Here is a 21,646-nt window from a genome sequence, read left to right on the forward strand (position 1 = left end):
CCTCAACTTGAGGCATCTGTGTTGTGATAAAACTGCACATTTTAGAGTGGCCTTTTATTGTCCCTAGCACAAGGTGCACCTGTGGTCATGCTGTTTAATCAACTTATTGATATGACACACCTGTCAGGTGGATGGATTGTCTTGGCATAGGAGAAATGCTCACAAATGGATGTCAACAAATTTGTGGTCAATTTGAGAAAAATATTTTTGTGCATATGGAACATTTCTGGGATCTTTTATTTAAGCTCATGAAACATGGGACCAACACTTTACATGTTGTGTTTATATATTTATTTTATATAGTGCCTTTCATTACAATGAGCATCTCAAAGTCCCTTACAAAATAAACAAATATAGCGTTCTGGTAGTTATTGCACGATGGTCTTCCACAACTGCAGATGAAAGGTTGAGGCAGTTCAGAAGGGCAGTAGGCCTAGCTTGAGTGGCGGGAGCTGCGATGGTAGCGGGATGGAGGGAGATCAGTCCGGTCCGGAGCTCTTCATCGGGCACCTTGTCTCCTGTTCCTCCTACGTAGGTAGGCTAGTTCATTAACTAACGAAATTGTAGCAACCAGCTGGGTGAAGCTTCGGCAATTGTTAAAGCGGCAGAAGACTAGGCGAACCTCTCATCCCCTCACACTGCAGGCCACAGCCTTCTAGAAACCGGGGCAGATGGCACAAAAAGCCGGTGCTGTGTTGTTTCGTCATTTAAAATGATTGCGTAGCCAGTCAGCTAGCTAGCCAATCCAAACAAACAAACTGATTTGCCACTAGCCCAGCAACTCCATTAGTCAAGACCACCAGTCAGATATTTTAACTTGGCAACAGTCAGGAAGTTGTATATTTACATACGTATGTACAGGAGCTCTCAGCTTAGGCTGTTTCACTGATCCATTATAGTGGTTTAAACAGCAGAAGAGAGGGGTCCAAGGACTACGGTTGGGGGAAAAACTGTAGTGTTGTCAGTCCTGAGCATTCATAGTAAAATAAACAAGGGGATTGTTGAGCCAATTGCTACAGTCCTCTCCTCACACAGTGACCATGGACCGTTCTAACATGGGCAGCTGCTTGCTCCTGGAGACACAGTGTAGACACTTTTCTTTTAGCGAAAAGGGTGTGTGTGTCTTGGTGTGCTGTTCAACTAGTTTGCGTGTGTATGTGCATGATATTTAAACGTTCTACTGTGTCCGTTAGTTTGTGTATGCATAGATCCACATGGAAAGATTCACAGATCCACAGGTGATAGTGGCATGTGTGTGTGTGTGCATACATACGTGTGCCTTCTATTTAAACAGGTGAATGATTGCCCCCTCCACAGTAACTCCCCCATAAGCAGGCCTCCCAGGCAGGCAGGCTGGCGGTGGTGGGCTGAGCCGACATCTGGCCAGCTCAGATAAGACACAGTGCTTGTTAAAGGTCACGAGGTGCTATATTTGGAGTTGAATGGAGAGGTATTGCTCACAATGCTAGGTGTACTTCCAACTGACGTAGGATCAGCTGCCCTTTGCCCAGTTTCAATATGAGCAAAACAACTTCACAAATCCTGGTTATTGAGGTGATTCTAGCTCTAACAGCAGGGGTGATTGATTTATTTCACCTTTATTTAACCAGGTAGGCCAGTTGAGACAGGTTCTCATTTACAACTGCGACCTGGCCAAGATAAAGCAAAGCAGTGCAACAAAAACAACACAGTGGCACATAAACAAACGTACAGTCAATAACACAATAGATTTTTTATTTTTTTTTATTTTCTATGTGCAGTGTGTGCAAATGTAGGGAGGTAGGCAATAAATAGGCCATAGAGGCGAAATAATTACAATTTAGCATTAATACTAGAGTGATAGATATGCAGATGATGATGTGCAAGTAGAGACACTGGTGTGCAAAGAGCAAGAGGGTAAGTAATAATATGGGGATGAGTTAGTTGGGTGTGCTATTTACAGATTGGCTGTGTACAGGTACAGTGATCGGTAAGCTGCTCTGACAGCTGATGCTTAAATTTTGAGAGGGAGATATAAGACTCCAGCTTCAGTGATTTTTGCAATTTGTTCCAGTCATTGGCAGCAGAGAATTGGGGCGGCAGGTAGCCTAGTGGTTAGAGCTTTGGACTAGTAACCGAAAGGTTGCAAGATCGAATCCCCGAGCTGACAAGGTAAAGAAAAAAGAAAAAAATGAATCTGTTGTTCTGCCCCTGAACAAGGCAGTTAGCCCAGTGTTCCTAGGCCGTCATTGAAAATAAGAATTTGTTCTTAACTGACTGGCCTAGTTAAATACATAAAAAAAAAAAGATTTAAGTGTTGGCTTTGGGGATGACCAGTGCAATATACCTGCTGGAGCGCGTGCTAGGCTTTTACCTAGCAAAGACTTATAGATGAACTGGACGAGAGCATACAGGTTGCAGTGGTGGGTAGTATTATGGGGCTTTGGTGACAAAACGGATGGCACTGTGATAGACTACATCCAGTTTGCTGAGTAGAGTGCTGGGGGCTATTTTGTAAATGACATCACCGAAGTCAAGGATCGGTAGGATGGTCCGTTTTAATAGGGTATGTTTGGCAGCATGAGTGAAGGAGGCATTGTTGCGAAATAGGAAGTTGATTCTAGATTTAATTTTGGATTGGAGATGCTTAATGTGGGTCTGGAAGGAGAGTTTACAGTCTAACCAGACACCTAGGTATTTGTAGTTGTCCGCATATTCTAGGTCAGAACCGTCCAGTGTAGTGATCTTAGTCGGGCAGGAGGGTGCGGGCAGCGATCGGTTGAAGAGCATGCATTAAGTTTTACTAGCACTTAAGAGCAGTTTGTGGCACGGAAGGAGAGTTGTATGGTATTTAAGCTCGTCTGGAGGTTTGTTAGCACAGGGTCCAAAGAGGGGCCAGAAGTATACAGAATGATGCCGTCTGCGTAGAGGTGGATCAGAGTCACCAGCAGCAAGAGCGACATCATTGATATATATATACAGAGAAAAGAGTCGGCCCGAGAATTGAACCCTGTGGCACCCCCATAGCGACTGCCAGAGGTCCGGACAACAGGCCCTCCAATTTGACACACTGAACTCTGTCTGAGAAGTAGTTGGGGAACCAGGCGAGGCAGTCATTTGAGAAGCCAATGCTATTGAGTCTGCCGATAAGAATGTGGTGATTGACAGAGTCGAAAGCCTTGGCCAGGTCGATGAAGACGGCTGCACAGTACTGTATTTTATCGATGGCGGTTATGATATCGTTTAGGACCTTGAGCGTGGCTGAGGTGCACCCATGACCAGCTTGGAAACCAGATTGCATAGTGGAGAAGATACGGTGGGATTCGAAATGGTCGGTGATCTGTTTAATAACTTGACTTTCGAAGATTTTAGAAAGGCAGGGCAGGATGGATATAGGTCTATAACAGTTTGGGTCTAGAGTGTCTCCCCTTTTGAAGAGGGGGATGACCGCAGCAGCTTTCCTATCTTTGGGGATCTCAGACGATACGAAGAGAGATTGAACAGGCTAGCAATAGGGGTTGCAACAATTTCGGCTGATAATTTTAGAGGTTCCAGATTGTCTAGCCCAGCTGATTTGTAGGGATCCAGATTTTAGCAGCTAGCAGCAGGGGTGATTAGAGCATGCTAGCAGCAGGTGTCCGATCACTGTAATTGTTTCTCCTTTCGTGATGCTAATGCTAAACTGTTGCTAATATAGACAAATCCAAAATGTTGGGTTGCTGACTCTGGTCCACTGACTACTACTGGGTATACAGATATGAGCCGAATATATATTTTGATTGAACCATACATTTTGAGGGCTAATTAGTAATAAAGTAGTACCGCATTGTGAAATCTACAGCACTTGGTCTGTTTCCCCTTTTTGACATTGATTAATTGAAAGTATTGCTGTCTGAGGATGGCCTTTGTTTGATACCTGGCAGGAATTTTGTATGCCTAGCATTGCCATGATCTTAGCTTTGCAATTTTTTTCTTTTTTTTCTTGGGTCACTATATCTATTTTGCCAATTGGATCGATCCCCTCTACCACACGGAACCCCACTAATCTACCGACGGAAACGAACGAGGTGACAAAAAATATATATATATAATAATAAAAAAATAAAAAAACAGACCTCCATCCTATGTTATCTTGCTACCGATAGCCAGCTACCTGGCCAGCTGTCTGGATCGCCGTGACCCCAACCAGCCTCTACTCACTGGACCCTTATGATCACTCGATTAAGCATGCCTCTCCTTAATGTAAATATGCCTTGTCCATTGCTGTTCTGGTTAGTGTTTATTGGCTTATTTCACTGTAGAGCCTCTAGCCCTGCTCACTATATATCCAACCTCTCAGTTCCACCACCCACATATGCGATGACATCACCTGGTTTCAATAATGTTTCTAGAGACAATATCTCTCTCATCATCACTCATTACCTAGGTTTACCTCCAATGTATTCACATCCTACCATACCTTTGTCTGTACATTATTCCTTGAAGCTATTTTATCGCCCCCAGAAACTTCCTTTTACTCTCTGTTCTAGACGTTCTAAACGACCAATTCTCATAGCTTTTAGCCGTACCCTTATCCTACTCCTCCTCTGTTCCTCTGGTGATGTAGAGGTGAATCCAGGCCCTGCAGTACCTAGCTCCACTCCTATTCTCCAGGCGCTCTCTTTTGATGACTTCTGTAACCGTAATAGCCTTGGTTTCATGCATGTTAACATTAGAAGCCTCCTCCCTAAGTTTTTGTTCACTGCTTTAGCACACTCTGCCAACCCAGATGTTTTAGCCGTGTCTGAATCCTGGCTTAGGAAGACCACCAAAAATTCTGACATTTTCACCCCTAACTACAAGATTTTCAGACAAGATAGAACGGCCAAAGGGGGCGGTGTTGCAATCTACTGCAAGGATTGCCTGCAGAGTTCTGTTTTACTATCCAGGTCTGTTCCGAAACAATTTGAACTTCTACTTTTAAAAATCGACCTCTCTAAAAACAAGTCTCTCACTGTTGCCGCCTGCAATAGACCACCCTCTGCCCCCAGCTGTGCTCTGGACACCATATGTGAACTGATTGCCCCCCCATCTATCTTCAGAGCTTGTGCTGCTTGGCGACCTAAATTGGAACATGCTTAACACCCCAGCCATCCTACAATCTAAGCTTGATGCCCTCAATCTCACACAAATTATCAATGAACCTACCAGGTATCACCCCAATTCCGTAAACACGGGTACCCTCATAGACATCATCCTAACCAACTTGCCCTCCAAATACACCTCTGCTGTTTTCAACCAAGATCTCAGCGATCACTGCCTCATTGCCTGTAACCGTAATGGGTCAGCGATCAAACGACCTCCACTCATCACTGTCAAACGCTCCCTGAAACACTTCAGCGAGCAGGCCTTTCTAATCGACCTGGCCGAGGTATCCTGGAAGGATATTGATCTCATCCCGTCAGTAGAGGATGCCTGGATATTTTTTTTAAATGCCTTCCTCACCATCTTGAATAAGCATGCCCCATTCAAGAAATTTAGAACCAGGAACAGATATAGCCCTTGATTCTCTCCTGACCGGACTGCCCTTAACCAACAGAAAAACATCCTATGGCGTTCTGCATTAGCATCGAACAGCCCCCGTGATATGCAACTTTTCAGGGAAGCTAGAAACCAGTATACACAGGCAGTTAGAAAAGCCAAGGCTAGCTTTTTCAAGCAGAAATTTGCTTCCTGCAACACAAACTCAAAAAAGTTCTGGGACACTGTAAAGTCCATGGAGAATAAGAACACCTCCTCCCAGCTTCCAACTGCACTGAAGATAGGAAACACTGTCACCACCGACAAATCCACTATAATTGAGAATTTCAACAAGCATTTTTCTACGGCTGGCCATGCTTTCCACCTGGCTACCCCTACCCCGGTCAACAGCACTGGCCTCCCCTCTGCTACTCGCCCACGCCTTCCCCATTTCTCTTTCTCCCAAATACAGTCAGCTGATGTTCTGAAAGAGCTGCAAAATCTGGACCCTTACAAATCAGCCGGGCTAGATAATCTGGACCCTTTCTTTCTAAAACGATCTGCTGAAATTGTTGCCACCCCTATTACCAGCCTTTTCAACCTCTCTTTCGTGTCGTCTGAGATTCCCAAAGATTGGAAAGCAGCTGCGGTTATCCCCCTCTTCAAAGGGGGGGACACTCTTGACCCAAACAGCTACAGACCTATATCTATCCTACCCTGCCTTTCTAAGGTCTTCGAAAGCCAAGTCAACAAACAGATTACCGACCATCTCGAATCCCACCATACCTTCTACGCTATGCAATCTGGTTTCAGAGCTGGTCATGGGTGCACCTCAGCCACGCTCAAGGTCATAAACGATATCTTAACCGCTATCGATAGGAAACAGTACTGTGCAGCCATATTCATTGACCTGGCCAAGGCTTTTGACTCTGTCAATCACCACATCCTCATCGGCAGACTCGACAGCCTTGGTTTCTCTAATGATTGCCTCGCCTGGTTCACCAACTACTTCTCTGATCGAGTTCAGTGTGTCAAATCGGAGGGTCTGTTGTCCGGACCTCTAGCAGTCTCTATGGGGGTGCCACAGGGTTCAATTCTTGGACCGACTCTCTTCTCTGTATACATCAATGATGTCGCTCTTGCTGCTGGTGAGTCTCTGATCCACCTCTACGCAGACGACACTATTCTGTATACTTCTGGCCCTTCTTTTGACACTGTGTTAACAACCCTCCAGGCGAGCTTCAATGCCATACAACTCTCCTTCCGTGGCCTCCAATTGCTCTAAAATACAAGTAAAACTAAATGCATGCTCTTCAACCGATCGCTGCCTGCACCTGCCCGCCTGTCCAACATCACTACTCTGGACGGCTCTGACTTAGAATATGTGGACAACTACAAATACCTAGGTGTCTGGTTAGACTGTAAACTCTCCTTCCAGACTCACATCAAGCATCTCCAATCCAAAGTTAAATCTAGAATCGGCTTCCTATTCCGCAACAAAGCATCCTTCACTCATGCTGCCAAACATACCCTTGTAAAACTGACCATCCTACCAATCCTCGACTTCGGTGATGTCATTTACAAAATAGCCTCCAAAACCCTACTCAGCAAATTGGATGCAGTCTATCACAGTGCCATCCGTTTTGTCACCAAAGCCCCATATACTACCCACCACTGCGACCTGTACGCTCTCGTTGGCTGGCCCTCGCTTCACACTCGTCGCCAAACCCACTGGCTCCAGGTCATCTACAAGACCCTGCTAGGTAAAGTCCCCCCTTATCTCAGCTCGCTGGTCACCATAGCAACGCCCACCCGTAGCACGCGCTCCAGCAGGTATATCTCTCTGGTCACCCCCAAAACCAATTCTTCCTTTGGCCGCCTCTCCTTCCAGTTCTCTGCTGCCAATGACTGGAACAAACTACAAAATTTCTGAAACTGGAAACACTTATCTCCCTCACTAGCTTTAAGCACCAGCTGTCAGAGCAGCTCATAGATTACTGCACCTGTACATAGCCCATCTATAATTTAGCCCAAACAACTACCTCTTTACCTACTGTATTTATTTATTTTGCTCCTTTGCACCCCATTATTTCTATCTCTACTTTGCACCTTCTTCCACTGCAAACCAACCATTCCAGTGTTTTTTGTTTTACTTGCTGTATTGTATTTACTTCGCCACCATGGCCTTTTTATATTTTTATTTATTTATATATATATTTTGTTTGCCTTCACCTCCCTTATCTCACCTCACTTGCTCATATTGTATATAGACTTATTTTTCACTGTATTATTGAATGTATGCTTGTTTTACTCCATGTGTAACTATGTGTTGTTGTATGTGTCGAACTGCTTTGCTTTATCTTGGCCAGGTCGCAATTGTAAATGAGAACGTGTTCTCAATTTGCCTACCTGGTTAAATAAAGGTGGAGAAAAAAAAAAAAAGTTCAGTAGGGCCACGTCTGGGTTAGAGGGGCCTTGGGGCTAGCATGGAGGTTGCTTTTGGTTGAAATGTGAGTCACGCACTATACCAGTGTATCACTTTATATCAGTGGTCTAAACGTTTAAGTGTTAATTTATGAACCTAGCAGTGATTTTATTTTTGGAGTGTTTTTTTGTTGTTGTGTAAAATAGAACTTGTCTGCTTTGTGCACTTTCTATTTAGGTCTATGTTTTTGTGTGATTAATATTTGTGTGTGTTTGCCTTCTCAGGGTCAGTTTGGGGTGCAGGAGGAGGAGTTGCTGAGGAGTCTGACCTGTACTCTGTCTGTGACGAGAGGAGAGGCCATCCGCAGGCTGCACAACCAGCAGCAGGCTGAGGGTAAGGAGAAAAACACTCAAGCACTGGTCCGGGATCAACTTTCCCTACCACCATCACCTTAGCCATTACGAAGGAAGGCCTGGGTTACTATTAACCACCATGGATACTAACTGTTCCATGGTGGTTAATAGTGGGTCCGGTTTCCTCTTTCACTGGGTCTTTCCATGAAACTGGAGAACACAATGTTTATGTAGCTACATACCTGACAATGCTAGAACACAAGTATGAACAAAACAGGATACGGTTTTGTACAATAAATGTGGCATGTCTTTAGTGCTTATTACTAGTGCCAACCAGGCATGTCCTTGAGGTACTTGGACAGCTTTGAGTTTTCACCCTAATGGTTAAGGCTGGGATTTAGGGAGGGTAAGCTGACCACAACTTCCTCCTAGAGTGTTAAATAAGGCCCATGTTTGGCTGACCAACTAGTGCAAATAGAGACAGCTTTTAGCATCAATGGGAGTGGAAAAAAAGCTCAATATGGAAATGCTATTAATGTTTTCAAGAGCGCTTGACTCCATTAATATGTTGTGTATTTATCTGCAGATGCCAGGGACTCCATCGCCAAAGTGGCTTATGGGAGAGTATTCGGCTGGATCGTCAGTAAAGTTAACGAACTGCTGGCTCCCAACGTTGACTTTGACGTTGAGCTCAGTGAAATAGGTGAGTTTCAAGGGAAACTTAAGGCTTCAAATGTAATAAAATTCCTAAACTCTTCATATGTTTTCTTCATCGCAAGCAGAGATGGTCGATGTCAGATTGACTGTTCTATTTTCTTGTTCTATAATACAGGTATCCTCGACATCTTTGGGTTTGAGAATTTTGCTGTTAACCGTTTTGAGCAGCTCTGCATCAACCTGGCCAATGAACAGCTGCAGTACTTCTTTAACCATGTAAGTGTAAATATCATTGCCACAAGGAAGTAGCCCTGTAATCTAGGGTGTTTCTCTATTTAAGTCCCATAAAATGACAGCCTGTAGGGTTTATTAACTTGAGAACCAAACATTTAACAGAAACATGTGGCCAGCTTGTCTCTTTATTTAGTATTAGTAGAGGAACAGGAAAATTGTGAACATAGTCTACAATAGGTTCTGCTTTTTGAAATGGCTATAAATGCATATTCAGTGAAAGGCTTCAGAAAAATGAATTAGGCCCGAAAATATTCAAACCCCTTGACTTTTTCCACATTTTGTTATGTTATAGCCTGAATTTAAAATGTAGATGTTGTGTCACTGATCTACACACAATACCCCATAATGTCAGTGGAATTATATTTGTGATTTAATGGCTGTGATGGGAGACAACTGAGGATGGATCAAAAACATTGTGTTTACTTCACAATACTAACCTAAAAGAAGTGAGCCTGTAAAGAATACAAATATTCCAAAACATACATTCTGTTTGCAATAAGGCACTAAAGTAAAACTACAAAAAAAGTGGCTAAGAAATGTACTTTATGTTCTGCATACAAAGCCTTATGTTTGGGGCAAACACAACACATTACTGAGTACCAGTCTCCATATTTTCTAGCATAGTGGTGGCTGCATCATGTTAAGGGTATCATTAAGGACTGGGATGTTTTTCAGGAGTAAAAAAGAAACGGAATGGAGCTAAACACAGGTAAAATCCTAGAGGAAAAGCTGGTTGTCTGCTTTCCACCAGACACTGGGAGATTAATTCACCTTTCAGCAGGACAATAGCCTAAGGCCAAATGTACACTAGGTTTTCTTACCAAAATGACAGTGAATGTTCCTGAGTGACCACTTGAACATCTATGGCAAGACCTGAAAATGGTTGTCTAGCAATGATCAACAACCAATTCCTACCAAGCTTGAAGAATTTTGAAAATAATAATTGGCAAATGTTGCACAATTCAGGTGTGGAAAGCTCGTAGAGACTTACCCAGAAAGATTCACAGCTGTAATTGCTGCCAAAGCTGCTTCTACAAAGTATTGACTCAGGGGTGTGAATAATTATGTAAATGTCCTATTTCTGTATTTAATTTAATACATTTGCAAACCTTGAGTTTTGTGTGTAGATAGGTGGGAAAAAAACATATTTGATCAATTTTCAGTTCAGGCTCTTATTCCAACAAATCTTGGAATAAGTCAAGGGGTATGCACACTTTCTGAAGACACTGTACATATGCATGTGATTCTGGAGTTAAAGAGTTAAAGCTTATTTTTACTAGTCATGCTGCTGTAGTTTGGAGCACCATGCTCTACTAGTTAATATTACACAATTTACCTGTTGAGCCTTTTTTCAGAACCATGTGAGCACTGAGTATATCGGTTCAAAAGTATTGTCCACAAGTCCCACAAACAGTATTTGATACAAATGCCACAAGAAGGAAAAAATCCAACAAATGCCCACAAACCTTTTTTTAGTAGATTTCCTGATATACTTGACTTGCACATTGATCAACATGACACCAGATCAGGAAGCGCCGGTTTTACTTTCTCCCTTAGGACTGAAACGTGAGGCCTCATCACCACCAGCCATGAAATCTCCCTTAACCCCTGTTCTTTTTGGTATACAAAATGTTTATATGATAGGGGATCTGTGTTTAATCTCTTGTTCCGCTTTCTCAAATGGCAGCACATATTCCACTCTGTCATTTGCAGCTTTTGAATGCTTCACTGGGGTGGAGGTAGAAATCTGCTTATGATTATTTATCGTTGTCGGATCACTACACTGCATTATACACTGAGTGTACAAAACATTAAGAACAATTTCCTAATATTGAGTTGCACCGCCCCTTTGCCCTCAGAACAGCCACAATTCGTCCGGGCATCGACTCTACAAGGTATCAAGCGATCCACAGGGATGCTAGCCCATGTTGACTCCAATGCTTCCCACAGATGTGTCAAGTTGGCTGGATGTCCTTTGGGTGGTGGACCGTTCTTGATAGACACAGGAAACTGTTGTGCGCGAGAAACCCAGCAGCATACCCTGTTCAAAGGCACTTAAATATTTTGTCTTGCCCATTCACCCTCTGAATGGCACACATACACAATCCATGTCTCAAGGCTTAAAAATCATTATTTAACCTGCCTCCTCCCCTTCAACTACACTGATTTGAAGTGGATTTAAAAAGTTACATCAACAAGGGATCATAGCTTTCAGCTGGATTCATCTGGTCAGTCCATGTCATTGAAAGAGCAGGTGTTCTTAATGTTTTGTGCTGTCATTCTATTGGAGTGGACTACATTATTTACACTGAACAAAAAATATAAACTGCACATGCATCAATTTCAATTTTTTTACTGAGTTAGAGTTCATATAAGGAAATCAGTCAAATGAAACAAATCTATGGATTTCACATGACTGGGAATAGAGAGATGCATCTGTTGGTCCCAGATACCTTAAAAAAAGGTAGGGGCATGAATCACAAAACCAGTCAGTATCTGGTGTGACCACCATTTTTCTCATGCAGCGCAACACATCTCCTTCGCATAGAGTTGATCAGGCTGTTGATTGTGTCCTGTGGAATGTTGTACACTACTCTTCAATGGCGGTGTGAAGTTGATGGATATTGGCGGAAACTGGAACACGCTGTCGTACGTGTCGATCCAGAGCATCCCAAACATGCTCAATTGGTGACATGGCTGGTGAGTATGCGGGCCATGGAAGACCTGGGACATTTTCAGCTTCCAGAAATTGTGACCAGATCCTTGCGACATGTGGACATGGGGAGGATGAATGGCACCACAATGGGCCTCAGGTTCTCGTCACAGTATCTCTGTGCATTCAAATTGCCATCGATAAAATGCAATTGTGTTCATTGTCCGTAGCTTATGCCTGCCCATATCATAACCCCACCACCACCATGGGGCGCTCTGTTCACAATGTTGACATCAGCAAACTGCTGGCCCACATGACGCCCACATCTGCCATCTGCCCGGTACAGTTGAAACCAGGATTCATCCATGAAGAGCACACTTCTCCAGCGTGCCAGTGGCCATCGAAGGTAAGCATTTGCTCTCTGAAGTTGGTTACGACACTGAACTGCAGTCAGGTCAAGACCCTGGTGAGATCAATGAGCACGCAGATGAGCTTCACTGAGACGGTTTCTGACAGTTTGTGCAGAAATTCTTTGGTTGTACAAACCCTCAGTTTAATCAGCTGTCCGGGTGGCTGGTCTCAGATGATCCCGCAGGTAAAGAAGCTGGATGTGGAGTTCCTGGACTAGCGTGGTTACATGTGGTTGTGAGACCGGTTGGACATACTGCCAAATTATCTAAAACAACGTTTGAGGTGGCTTATGGTAGAGAAATTAACATAAAATGATTTGGCAACAGCTCCGGTGGACATTCCTGCAGTCAGCATGCCAATTGCACGCTCCCTCAAAACTTGACAAATCTGTGGCATTGTGTTGTATGACAAACTGCACATTTTAGAGTGGCCTTTTATTGTCGAGGGCATAAGGTGCACCTGAGTAATGACCATGCTGTTTAATCAGCGTCTTGATATGCCACACATATCAGGTGAGAAATGCTCACTAACAGGGATATAAACAAATAGAGCAATAGCTTTTTGTGCGTACAGAACATTTCTGGGTGTTTATTTCAGCTCATGAAACATGGGACCAACACTTTACATGTTGCAATTATATTTTGGTTCAGTGTAATTAAATGCATAAGGCTTCTTATGGCAATTTTGTGACTGAAGGCCACACACAATTGAATGTGCCATCTTCTAATGAAATGATTAGGCAAAGCCGATTTGATCCTATGAAGATGTTCTCCTGTGACCAAAGCACTTCTGAAAGAAAGTGTGAATACCTGTTGTAATTGTATTTTTCGTTCATACGTCTTCGTATGTATTTGTTGTCCTGCAGCACATCTTTCTGATGGAACAGAATGAATACAAGGAGGAGGGCATCGAGTGGGAATCCATTTCCTTCAAAGACAACAAGCCTATCCTGGTAAAAATACATTTCCTCTCGTTTCTCATCACTTAGTACTCTTTTTCTCTCTCAACCTTTTTTCTGTCCCCCTTTTACACACTCCATTCCCCTCCCACCTCTCTCAGTAATAACACAGACTGGTTGTTTAAACACAGTGTGAGTCTGCCAGACAGAACAGAACAAAGTGACCGAGACCCCAGGAAGGGGTAATGCTGACGGGGCAGTGTTCAGTCACATACCAGGAGCTTAATGGGCACTTCTGCTTTTAGCCTGTGGCATCATCATCTGTCTATATGGAAGCCACTGGTTTAATTTGGCTGAGAATAGTGTCCCTGTCCAATGCTGAAGGTATGAGTACAGCCAGTCTGTAAGCTTTGGGATAAGATGGACACATTCGTTGTTGTGGGAAGGATTCTAACTCGAGTTAGGATTGGTTCTAGGGTGAGTAATGCACAACCTGGATCCACGGGTCCTGTTCTGTGTACCCACTCTGTCTTAATGCCCACAGAGCACTATACAACTTGTAGAGCATTTTACAGTGCAGGGGCCATAGTCAATAAAGATCGGGGAACAAGGTTTTCAGGATAGGACTAAAATATATTATCCTTGTACTGTGAGAAGGCATGTTTTAAAGTCATGTAGTTGTGTACCATGTTTCATCCAGTTATCAGTTGGCAAGATTAACTCAAATATGAATTTTCACAGTAAAGGAATGTATTTGTTTAGGTGTTTTTCCTTGTCTCATATACAACAAATTAATTTGATGTGCTTCTCTCCCGCAGGACTTGTTCCTCACTAAACCCATTGGAATCCTTTCTCTCCTGGATGAGCAGAGTGCCTTTCCCCAGGTACCTAACTGGTCTCCATACAGTTTTTGGGGAAATTACCCTTCCCTACATCTTTGTCTTAATGTATATGTATTCATTCTAATTTCTTTTCAATATTTGTGCCCTCAGGCATCAGACAGAGACTTTGTGGACAAGTTGAACAGTAAATTTAAAAGCAGCCCCCACTATGAGGTGGTCCGTAGTCATAGCCCCCTCTTTACCGTGGTTCACTATGCTGGGAAGGTGAGGTTACATTCATACATTACGTTATTATAATAATAGTTAATCTAACTGTCCAGTTTCCAGTTTTCTATAAAATTTGATCTGTAATTAATTATGTTAAAAAGCAGCTTTTCTGCGAATGTAATGATGTGGGCGCACACCGGTCTTTAAAGATATTCATGCAAATATTCAAGTAGACCGCTGATTGGCCAGCTCATCCTTCTCAGGATTTGTGCTCTGGGCACAAATACGAGTATAGGATGAGTCAACAACATTATTTGTGTATGAGTTAACGTTTTAATATTAACTCTTAAAAGTGAGATTTTCACTGGACAGTTACTTGTATAATGCACTAAGAGTTATGTGTGTTTATAACTGCATCTATACTATACTATACTGCATTATAACTCATTATGAGTGTGGTTATGAAGCATAGCTAATTCTCTCCTTTCTGTGTCCAGGTCCAGTATAATGGACTAGGCTTCCTAGAGAAGAACAGAGACACCATCCCAGCCAGCATCAGAAGCCTCTTCATTAACAGTGTCACGCCCCTACTTAGTCTCCTCTTCGCAGGTACATGAGGGAATCTGAATGTTTCTGTATTCAACAGCTCTGCACTTTGCCAGAAATGACCCATGTTTTTATGACTTCACAATCGCTGATTTATGTACAGTACCAGTCAAAAGTTTGGGCACACCTACTCATTCAAGGGTTTTTATTTATTTGAACTTTTTTCTACGTTGTAGAATAATAGTGAAGACATCACAACTATGAAATAACACACATGGAATCATGTAGTAACCAAAAAAGTGTTTAACAAATCAAAATACACTGCTCAAAAAAATAAAGGGAACACTTAAACAACACAATGTAACTCCAAGTCAATCACACTTCTGTGAAATCAAACTGTCCAATTAGGAAGCAACACTGATTGACAATAAATTTCACATGCTGTTGTGCAAATGGAATACACAAAAGGTGGAAATTATAGGCAATTAGCAAGACACCCCCAAAAAAGGAGTGATTCTGCAGGTGGTGATCACAGACCACTTCTCAGTTCCTATGCTTCCTGGCTGATGTTTTGGTCACTTTTGAATGCTGGCGGTGCTCTCACTCTAGTGGTAGCATGAAACGGAGCCTACAACCCACACAAGTGGCTCAGGTAGTGCAGTTCATCCAGGATGGCACATCAATGCGAGCTGTGGCAAAAAGGTTGGCTGTGTCTGTCAGCATAGTGTCCAGAGCATGGAGGCGCTACCAGGAGACAGGCCAGTACATCAGGAGACGTGGAGGAGGCCGTAGGAGGGCAACAACCCAGCAGCAGGACCGCTACCTCCGCCTTTGTGCAAGGAGGTGCACTGCCAGTGCCCTGCAAAATGACCTCCAGCAGGCCACAAATGTGCATGTGTCTGCTCAAACGGTCAGAAACAGACTCCATGAGGGTGGTATGAGGGCCCGACGTCCACAGGTGGGGGTTGTGCTTACAGCCCAACACCGTGCAGGACGTTTGGCATTTGCCAGAGAACACCAAGATTGGCAAATTCGCCACTGGCGCCCTGTGCTCATCACAGATGAAAGCAGGTTCACACTGAGCACATGTGACAGACGTGACAGAGTCTGGAGACGCCGTGGAGAACGTTCTGCTGCCTGCAACATCCTCCAGCATGACCGGTTTGGCGATGGGTCAGTCATGTCGTGGGGTCCTGGGCATGCTCCTGATGAGGTGGCGGATGGTCTCCTAAGGGATCTCCTCCCAGACCTGGACTAAAGCATCCGCCAACTCCTGGACAGTCTGTGGTGCAACGTGGCGTTGGTGGATGGAGCGAGACATGATGTCCCAGATGTGCTCAATTGGATTCAGGTCTGGGGAACGGGCGGGCCAGTCCATAGCATCAATGCCTTCCTCTTGCAGGAACTGCTGACACACTCCAGCCACATGAGGTCTAGCATTGTCTTGCATTAGGAGGAACCCAGGGCCAACCGCACCAGCATATGGTCTCACAAGGAGTCTGAGGATCTCATCTCGGTACCTAATGGCAGTCAGGCTACCTCTGGCGAGCACATGGAGGGCTGTGCGGCCCCCCAAAGAAATGCCACCCCACACCATGACTGACCCACCGCCAAACCGGTCATGCTGGAGGATGTTGCAGGCAGCAGAACGTTCTCCACGGCGTCTCCAGACTCTGTCACGTCTGTCACGTGTGCTCATGTGCTCAGTGTGAACCTGCTTTTATCTGTGAAGAGCACAGGGCGCCAGTGGCGAATTTGCCAATCTTGGTGTTCTCTGGCAAATGCCAAACGTCCTGCACGGTGTTGGGCTGTAAGCACAACCCCCACCTGTGGACGTCGGGCCCTCATACCACCCTCATGGAGTCTGTTTCTGACCGTTTGAGCAGACACATGCACATTTGTGGCCTGCTGGAGGTCATTTTGCAGGGCGCTGGCAGTGCACCTCCTTGCACAAAGGCGGAGGTAGCGGTCCTGCTGCTGGGTTGTTGCCCTTCTACGGCCTCCTCCACGTCTCCTGATGTACTGGCCTGTCTCCTGGTAGCGCCTCCATGCTCTGGACACTACGCTGACAGTCACAGCAAACCTTTTTGCCACAGCTCGCATTGATGTGCCATCCTGGATGTACTGCACTACCTGAGCCACTTGTGTGGGTTGTAGACTCCGTCTCATGCTACCACTAGAGTGAGAGCACCGCCAGCATTCAAAAGTGACCAAAACATCAGCCAGGAAGCATAGGAATTGAGAAGTGGTCTTTGGTCACCACCTGCAGAATCACTCCTTTTTTGGGGGTGTCTTGCTAATTGCCTATAATTTCCACCTTTTGTCTATTCCATTTGCACAACAGCATGTGAAATTTATTATCAATCAGTGTTGCTTCCTAAGTGGACAGTTTGATTTCACAGAAGTGTGATTGACTTGGAGTTACATTGTGTTGTTTAAGTGTTCCCTTTCTTTTTTTGAGCAGTGTATATTTGAGATTCTTCAAAGTAGCCACCATTTGTCTTGATAACAGCTTTGCACACTCTTGGCATTCTCTCAACCAGCTTCATGAGGTAGTCACCTGGAATGCATTTCAACAAACAGGTGTGCCTTGTTAAAAGTACATTTGTGGAATTTATTTCCTTCTTAATGCTTTTGAGCCATTCAGTTGTATTGTGACAAGGTAGGGATGGTATACAGAAGATAACCCTATTTGGTAAAAGACCAAGTCCATAGTATAGCAATAACAGCTCAAATAAGCAAAGAGAAATTAGTCCATCATTACTTTAAGACATGAAGGTGAGTCAATCCAGAAAATGTTATATACTTTGAAAGTTTCTTCAAGTGCAGTCGGAAAAACCATCAAGCGCTATGATGATACTGGATCTCATGAGGACCGCCACAGGAAAGGAAGACCCAGAGTTACCTCTGCTGCAGAGGATAAGTTCATTAGAGTTACCAGCCTCAGAAATTGGATCCCAAATAAATGCTTCAGAGTTCAATTAATAGACATATCTCAACATCAACTGTTCAGAGGGGACTGCATGAATCAGGCCTTCATGGTCAAATTGCTGCAAAGAAACCACTACTAAAGGACACCAGTAAGAAGAAGATACTTGCTTGGGCCAAGAAACATGAGCAATGGACATTAGACCAGTGAAAATCTGTCATTTGGTCTGATGAGTCCAAATTTGAGATTTTTGGTTCCAAACGCTGTGTCTTTGTGAGATGCAGAGTATGTGAACGGATGATCTCTACATGTGTGGTACCCACCGTGAAGCATGGAGGAGGAAGTGTGATGGTGTGGGGGTGCTTTGCTGGTGACACTGTCTGTGATTTATTTAGAATTCAAAGCACACAACCAGCATGGCTACCACAGCATTCTGCAGCGATATCCCATCTGGTTTGCACTTAGTGGGACTATAATTTTCTTTTTCAACCGGACAATGACCCAAAACACACCTCCAGGCTGTGTAAGGGCTATTTGACCAACAAGGAGAGTGATGGAGTGCTGCATCAGATGAGCTGGCCTCCACAATCACTCGATGTCAACTCAATTTGAGATGGTTTGAGATGAGTTGGACTGCAGAGTAAAGGAAAATCAGCCAACAAGTGCTCAGCATATGTGGGAACTCCTTCAAGTCTCTTGGAAAAGCATTCCTCATAAAGCTGGTTGAGAGAATGCCAAGTGTGTGCAAAGCTGTCAAGGCAAAGGGTGATTACTTTGAAGAATCTCAAATATTAAATATATTTTGATTTGTTTAACACTTTTTTTTTTTGGTTACGATACAATTCCATATGTGTTTTTTTTCCATAGTTTTGATGTCTTCACTATTATTCTGCAATGTAGAAAATAGTCTAAATAAATAAAAACCCTTGAATGAGTAGGTGTCTTTTGACTGGTACTCTACGTCTGTGTACACCGTGAATGTTGAACTGTAGCTATTAAATCAGTTCTGTAAAGATGTGTAACATGGATCAGAGCTGACACACAATGCCGTGGGCTTGTTTCCAATGTGGATTTGTGGACAAATACACCCCCTGACCTCTTCTTAGAAAATGATGTAGGATTTAAAAAAAATAAATAAATGGGTACTCATCTCAACACAGCATTCACAGACTCAGTTTGAGAATTGTTCTAGTCTAAAACATTGATCACTGTCTGGCATCTCGCATCAAATATTCACTTATGATTCATATTTTATGTCTTTTCAGCCACAATCTCCAGAACAGGCACCTTGATGCCACGCAAAGCCAAGGTAGGCACTGTAGATCATAAAATATTCAGAAGTCCAGTTTGAAAAAATTTCACCAAACGTAACAGAATATGATATACAGTAGATTCTGTAGCATGAATGACTTTTGGTTCCAAACAGCCAGGGTCATATTTGGACCTTTCTTACAGTGCAAAAGTCACAGCCAGAATGTGGGTTTAAATTCTGAAAGATATTTTTTCTTTTAGCTCATGCAAAAGGCAGATGACAACTTTAACTCAACTAGGAAACAGTCGGTGGGGGCACAGTTTAAGGTAAGGCGGACGTTGACTTTGTTACACATCTGGATTTATAAATGTCTTATTTCTGAGTGTTAGATTTCAAAATGATGTATGAACAATACTGAAAACGCCTGTAAATATGCCTACTTATAGACTGAACTGCTGTAAAATAAATATGCACAGATAATGGTTAGTGTGTCATACCTTCAGCACTCTCTGGCTGTGCTGATGGAGAAGATGTTTGTTGCCAGTCCTCACTTTGTCCGCTGCATCAAACCTAACGGCAGCAAGCTTCCTGATCAGGTGGACAACAAAATAGTCATGGACCAGGTGAGAACCAATATTTAATATGTTATTTTAGATGTACTGTAGGCATGTCTATCTTACATTGGCGATGACGGTAGCAGCCTTCATCGGTAGCAGTATTTCCTTTAGCTAGATTATTTCCTATGCTGGATGCACAAGCCTGAAATAACACCAGTCGTTTTGTGCATTTACAGTTTGACCCCTTTTTCAGAATAATCAATGCTTTCAAAAGTTAAGGAAATTGTACATTACAAAAGCTACACTACTGTTAAGAAGTTTGGGGCCACTTAGAAATGTCCTTGTTTTTGAAAGAAAAGCAAATTTTCTGTCCATGAAAATAAAATTGATCAGACAAACAGTGTAGACATTGTTAATGTTGTGAATGACTATTGTAGCTGGAAACGGCAGATTTTTTTGTTGAATATCTACACTGTAGAGTTGCAAAGAAAAAGACAAATCTCAGATTGGCCAATAAAATATTAAGATGGGCAAAAGAACAGACACTGGATAGAGGAACTCTCCCCAGAAGGCCAGCATCCATGAGCCGCCTCTTCACTGTTGATGTTGAGACTGGAGTTTTGCAGGTACTATTTAATGAAGCTGCCAGTTGAGGACTTGTGAGGCGTCTGTTTCTCAAACTAGACACACTAATGTACTTGTCCTTTTGCTCAGTTGTGCACCGGGGCCTCCCACTCCTCTTTCTATTATGGTTAGAGCCAGTTTGCCCTGTTCTGTGAAGGGATTAGTACACAGCGTTGTACGAGATCTTCAGTTTCTTGGCAATTTCTCGCATTGAATAGCTTTCATTTCTCAGAACAAAAACAGACTGACGCGTTTCAGAAGAAAGTTATTTGTTTCTGGCCATTTTGAGCCTGTAATCGAACCTACAAATGCTGATGCTCCAGATACTCAACTAGTCTAAAGAAGGACAGTTTTATTGCGTCTTTAATCAGGAAAAAAAAATTCAGCTGTGCTAACATAATTGCAGAAGGGTTTTCTAATGATCAATTATCCTTTTAAAATGATAAACTTGGATTAGCTAACACAACGTGCCATTGGAACACAGGAGTGATGGTTGCTGATAATGGGCCTCTGTACGCCTATGTAGATATTCCATAAAAATCAGCCATTTCCAGCTACAGTAGTCATTTACAACATTAACAATGTCTACACTGTATTTCGGATCAATTTGATGTTATTTTAATGGACAAAAAATTGCTTTTCTTTCAAAAACAAGGACATTTCTCAGTGAACCCAAACTTTTGAACGGTAGTGTATGTGAACAGTGCACAGTTTTCAATGCGAAAAGTTGTATTAACACAGTATCGGTCTATATTGTGTTTTGGGCCAACTTCAGAGAGGGTTGTGTTCAGTAGACATGAAATGGATGAAAATGGACTGAAACTATCTGAACTTGACCAATAGGAACACTTTGCAAAGTGTTTTGCTTCAGTGTGCCCTAATGAAAAAGACCCAGTCCCCAGTATGGTAATCAGTGGTTGGCTAAGAAGCAGCTTCTAGGCACTAGGTTAGTGTGTCAGTGTCTGACTGACTGACGGGTGGCGTGTTAATAGGAAGTGGATTTGGCCCCAGGGGAGGTTTAGTATAGCCCTGATGAAACAATGAAGCTGGTCAATACCCTACCATCAGTGAACACTGCTGTCTAATCTGACAGCAGATTAGACAATAATCTATAATCAATGCTTTTTAAATGTTTGTCTAGGCCTGAACTGATATAACAGTACAATGCAGTGTTGGCGGTTTGGTAGACAATGGTTTAACAGAAACAATGGTTAATACATGTGAAATTGTGGTGGGTAGTCTGTGTTAAAGCTGATTTAACTTCTTATTCATTACATATGTATGTGGTTATAATGGAATGATGTTTACAATGTTCATCATTGAGCTCTCTGCTGTAGCTCTTTTGTCCTCCATAAGCAAGACTAGGTTAAGACTATGTTAAATCTTTTTTTTTTTAAACAATCCCTCCCCCTTATCACCATCATAACTGTGCTTTGTTACATCGCCACCTGCTGTTCAGCTTTGACATTGCAGTTAGTTGTTAAAGTAAGTTCAGTAGGTCTCTGATATGGGCATCAATT

The 21,646-nt window shown here is 43.1% G+C and overlaps 1 protein-coding gene across 1 annotated transcript in view; it reads left to right on the forward strand.

Moving 5' to 3' along the window:
* LOC129818491 (myosin-IIIb-like) overlaps positions 1–21,646 on the forward strand; it is a 59,829-nt gene that overhangs the window by 27,968 nt on the left and 10,215 nt on the right. Inside the window, exons 9-18 of the mRNA XM_055874435.1 lie at positions 8,188–8,296; positions 8,843–8,959; positions 9,089–9,189; positions 13,137–13,223; positions 13,988–14,053; positions 14,162–14,275; positions 14,716–14,827; positions 18,959–19,002; positions 19,206–19,271; positions 19,449–19,568. Of these exons, the coding sequence (XP_055730410.1) occupies positions 8,188–8,296; positions 8,843–8,959; positions 9,089–9,189; positions 13,137–13,223; positions 13,988–14,053; positions 14,162–14,275; positions 14,716–14,827; positions 18,959–19,002; positions 19,206–19,271; positions 19,449–19,568 (936 nt within the window). The remainder of the gene's footprint in view (positions 1–8,187; positions 8,297–8,842; positions 8,960–9,088; positions 9,190–13,136; positions 13,224–13,987; positions 14,054–14,161; positions 14,276–14,715; positions 14,828–18,958; positions 19,003–19,205; positions 19,272–19,448; positions 19,569–21,646) is intronic.

The sequence above is a fragment of the Salvelinus fontinalis genome, chromosome 21 (assembly GCF_029448725.1).
Source record: "Salvelinus fontinalis isolate EN_2023a chromosome 21, ASM2944872v1, whole genome shotgun sequence".
NCBI classification, from domain to species: Eukaryota; Metazoa; Chordata; class Actinopteri; order Salmoniformes; family Salmonidae; genus Salvelinus; species Salvelinus fontinalis.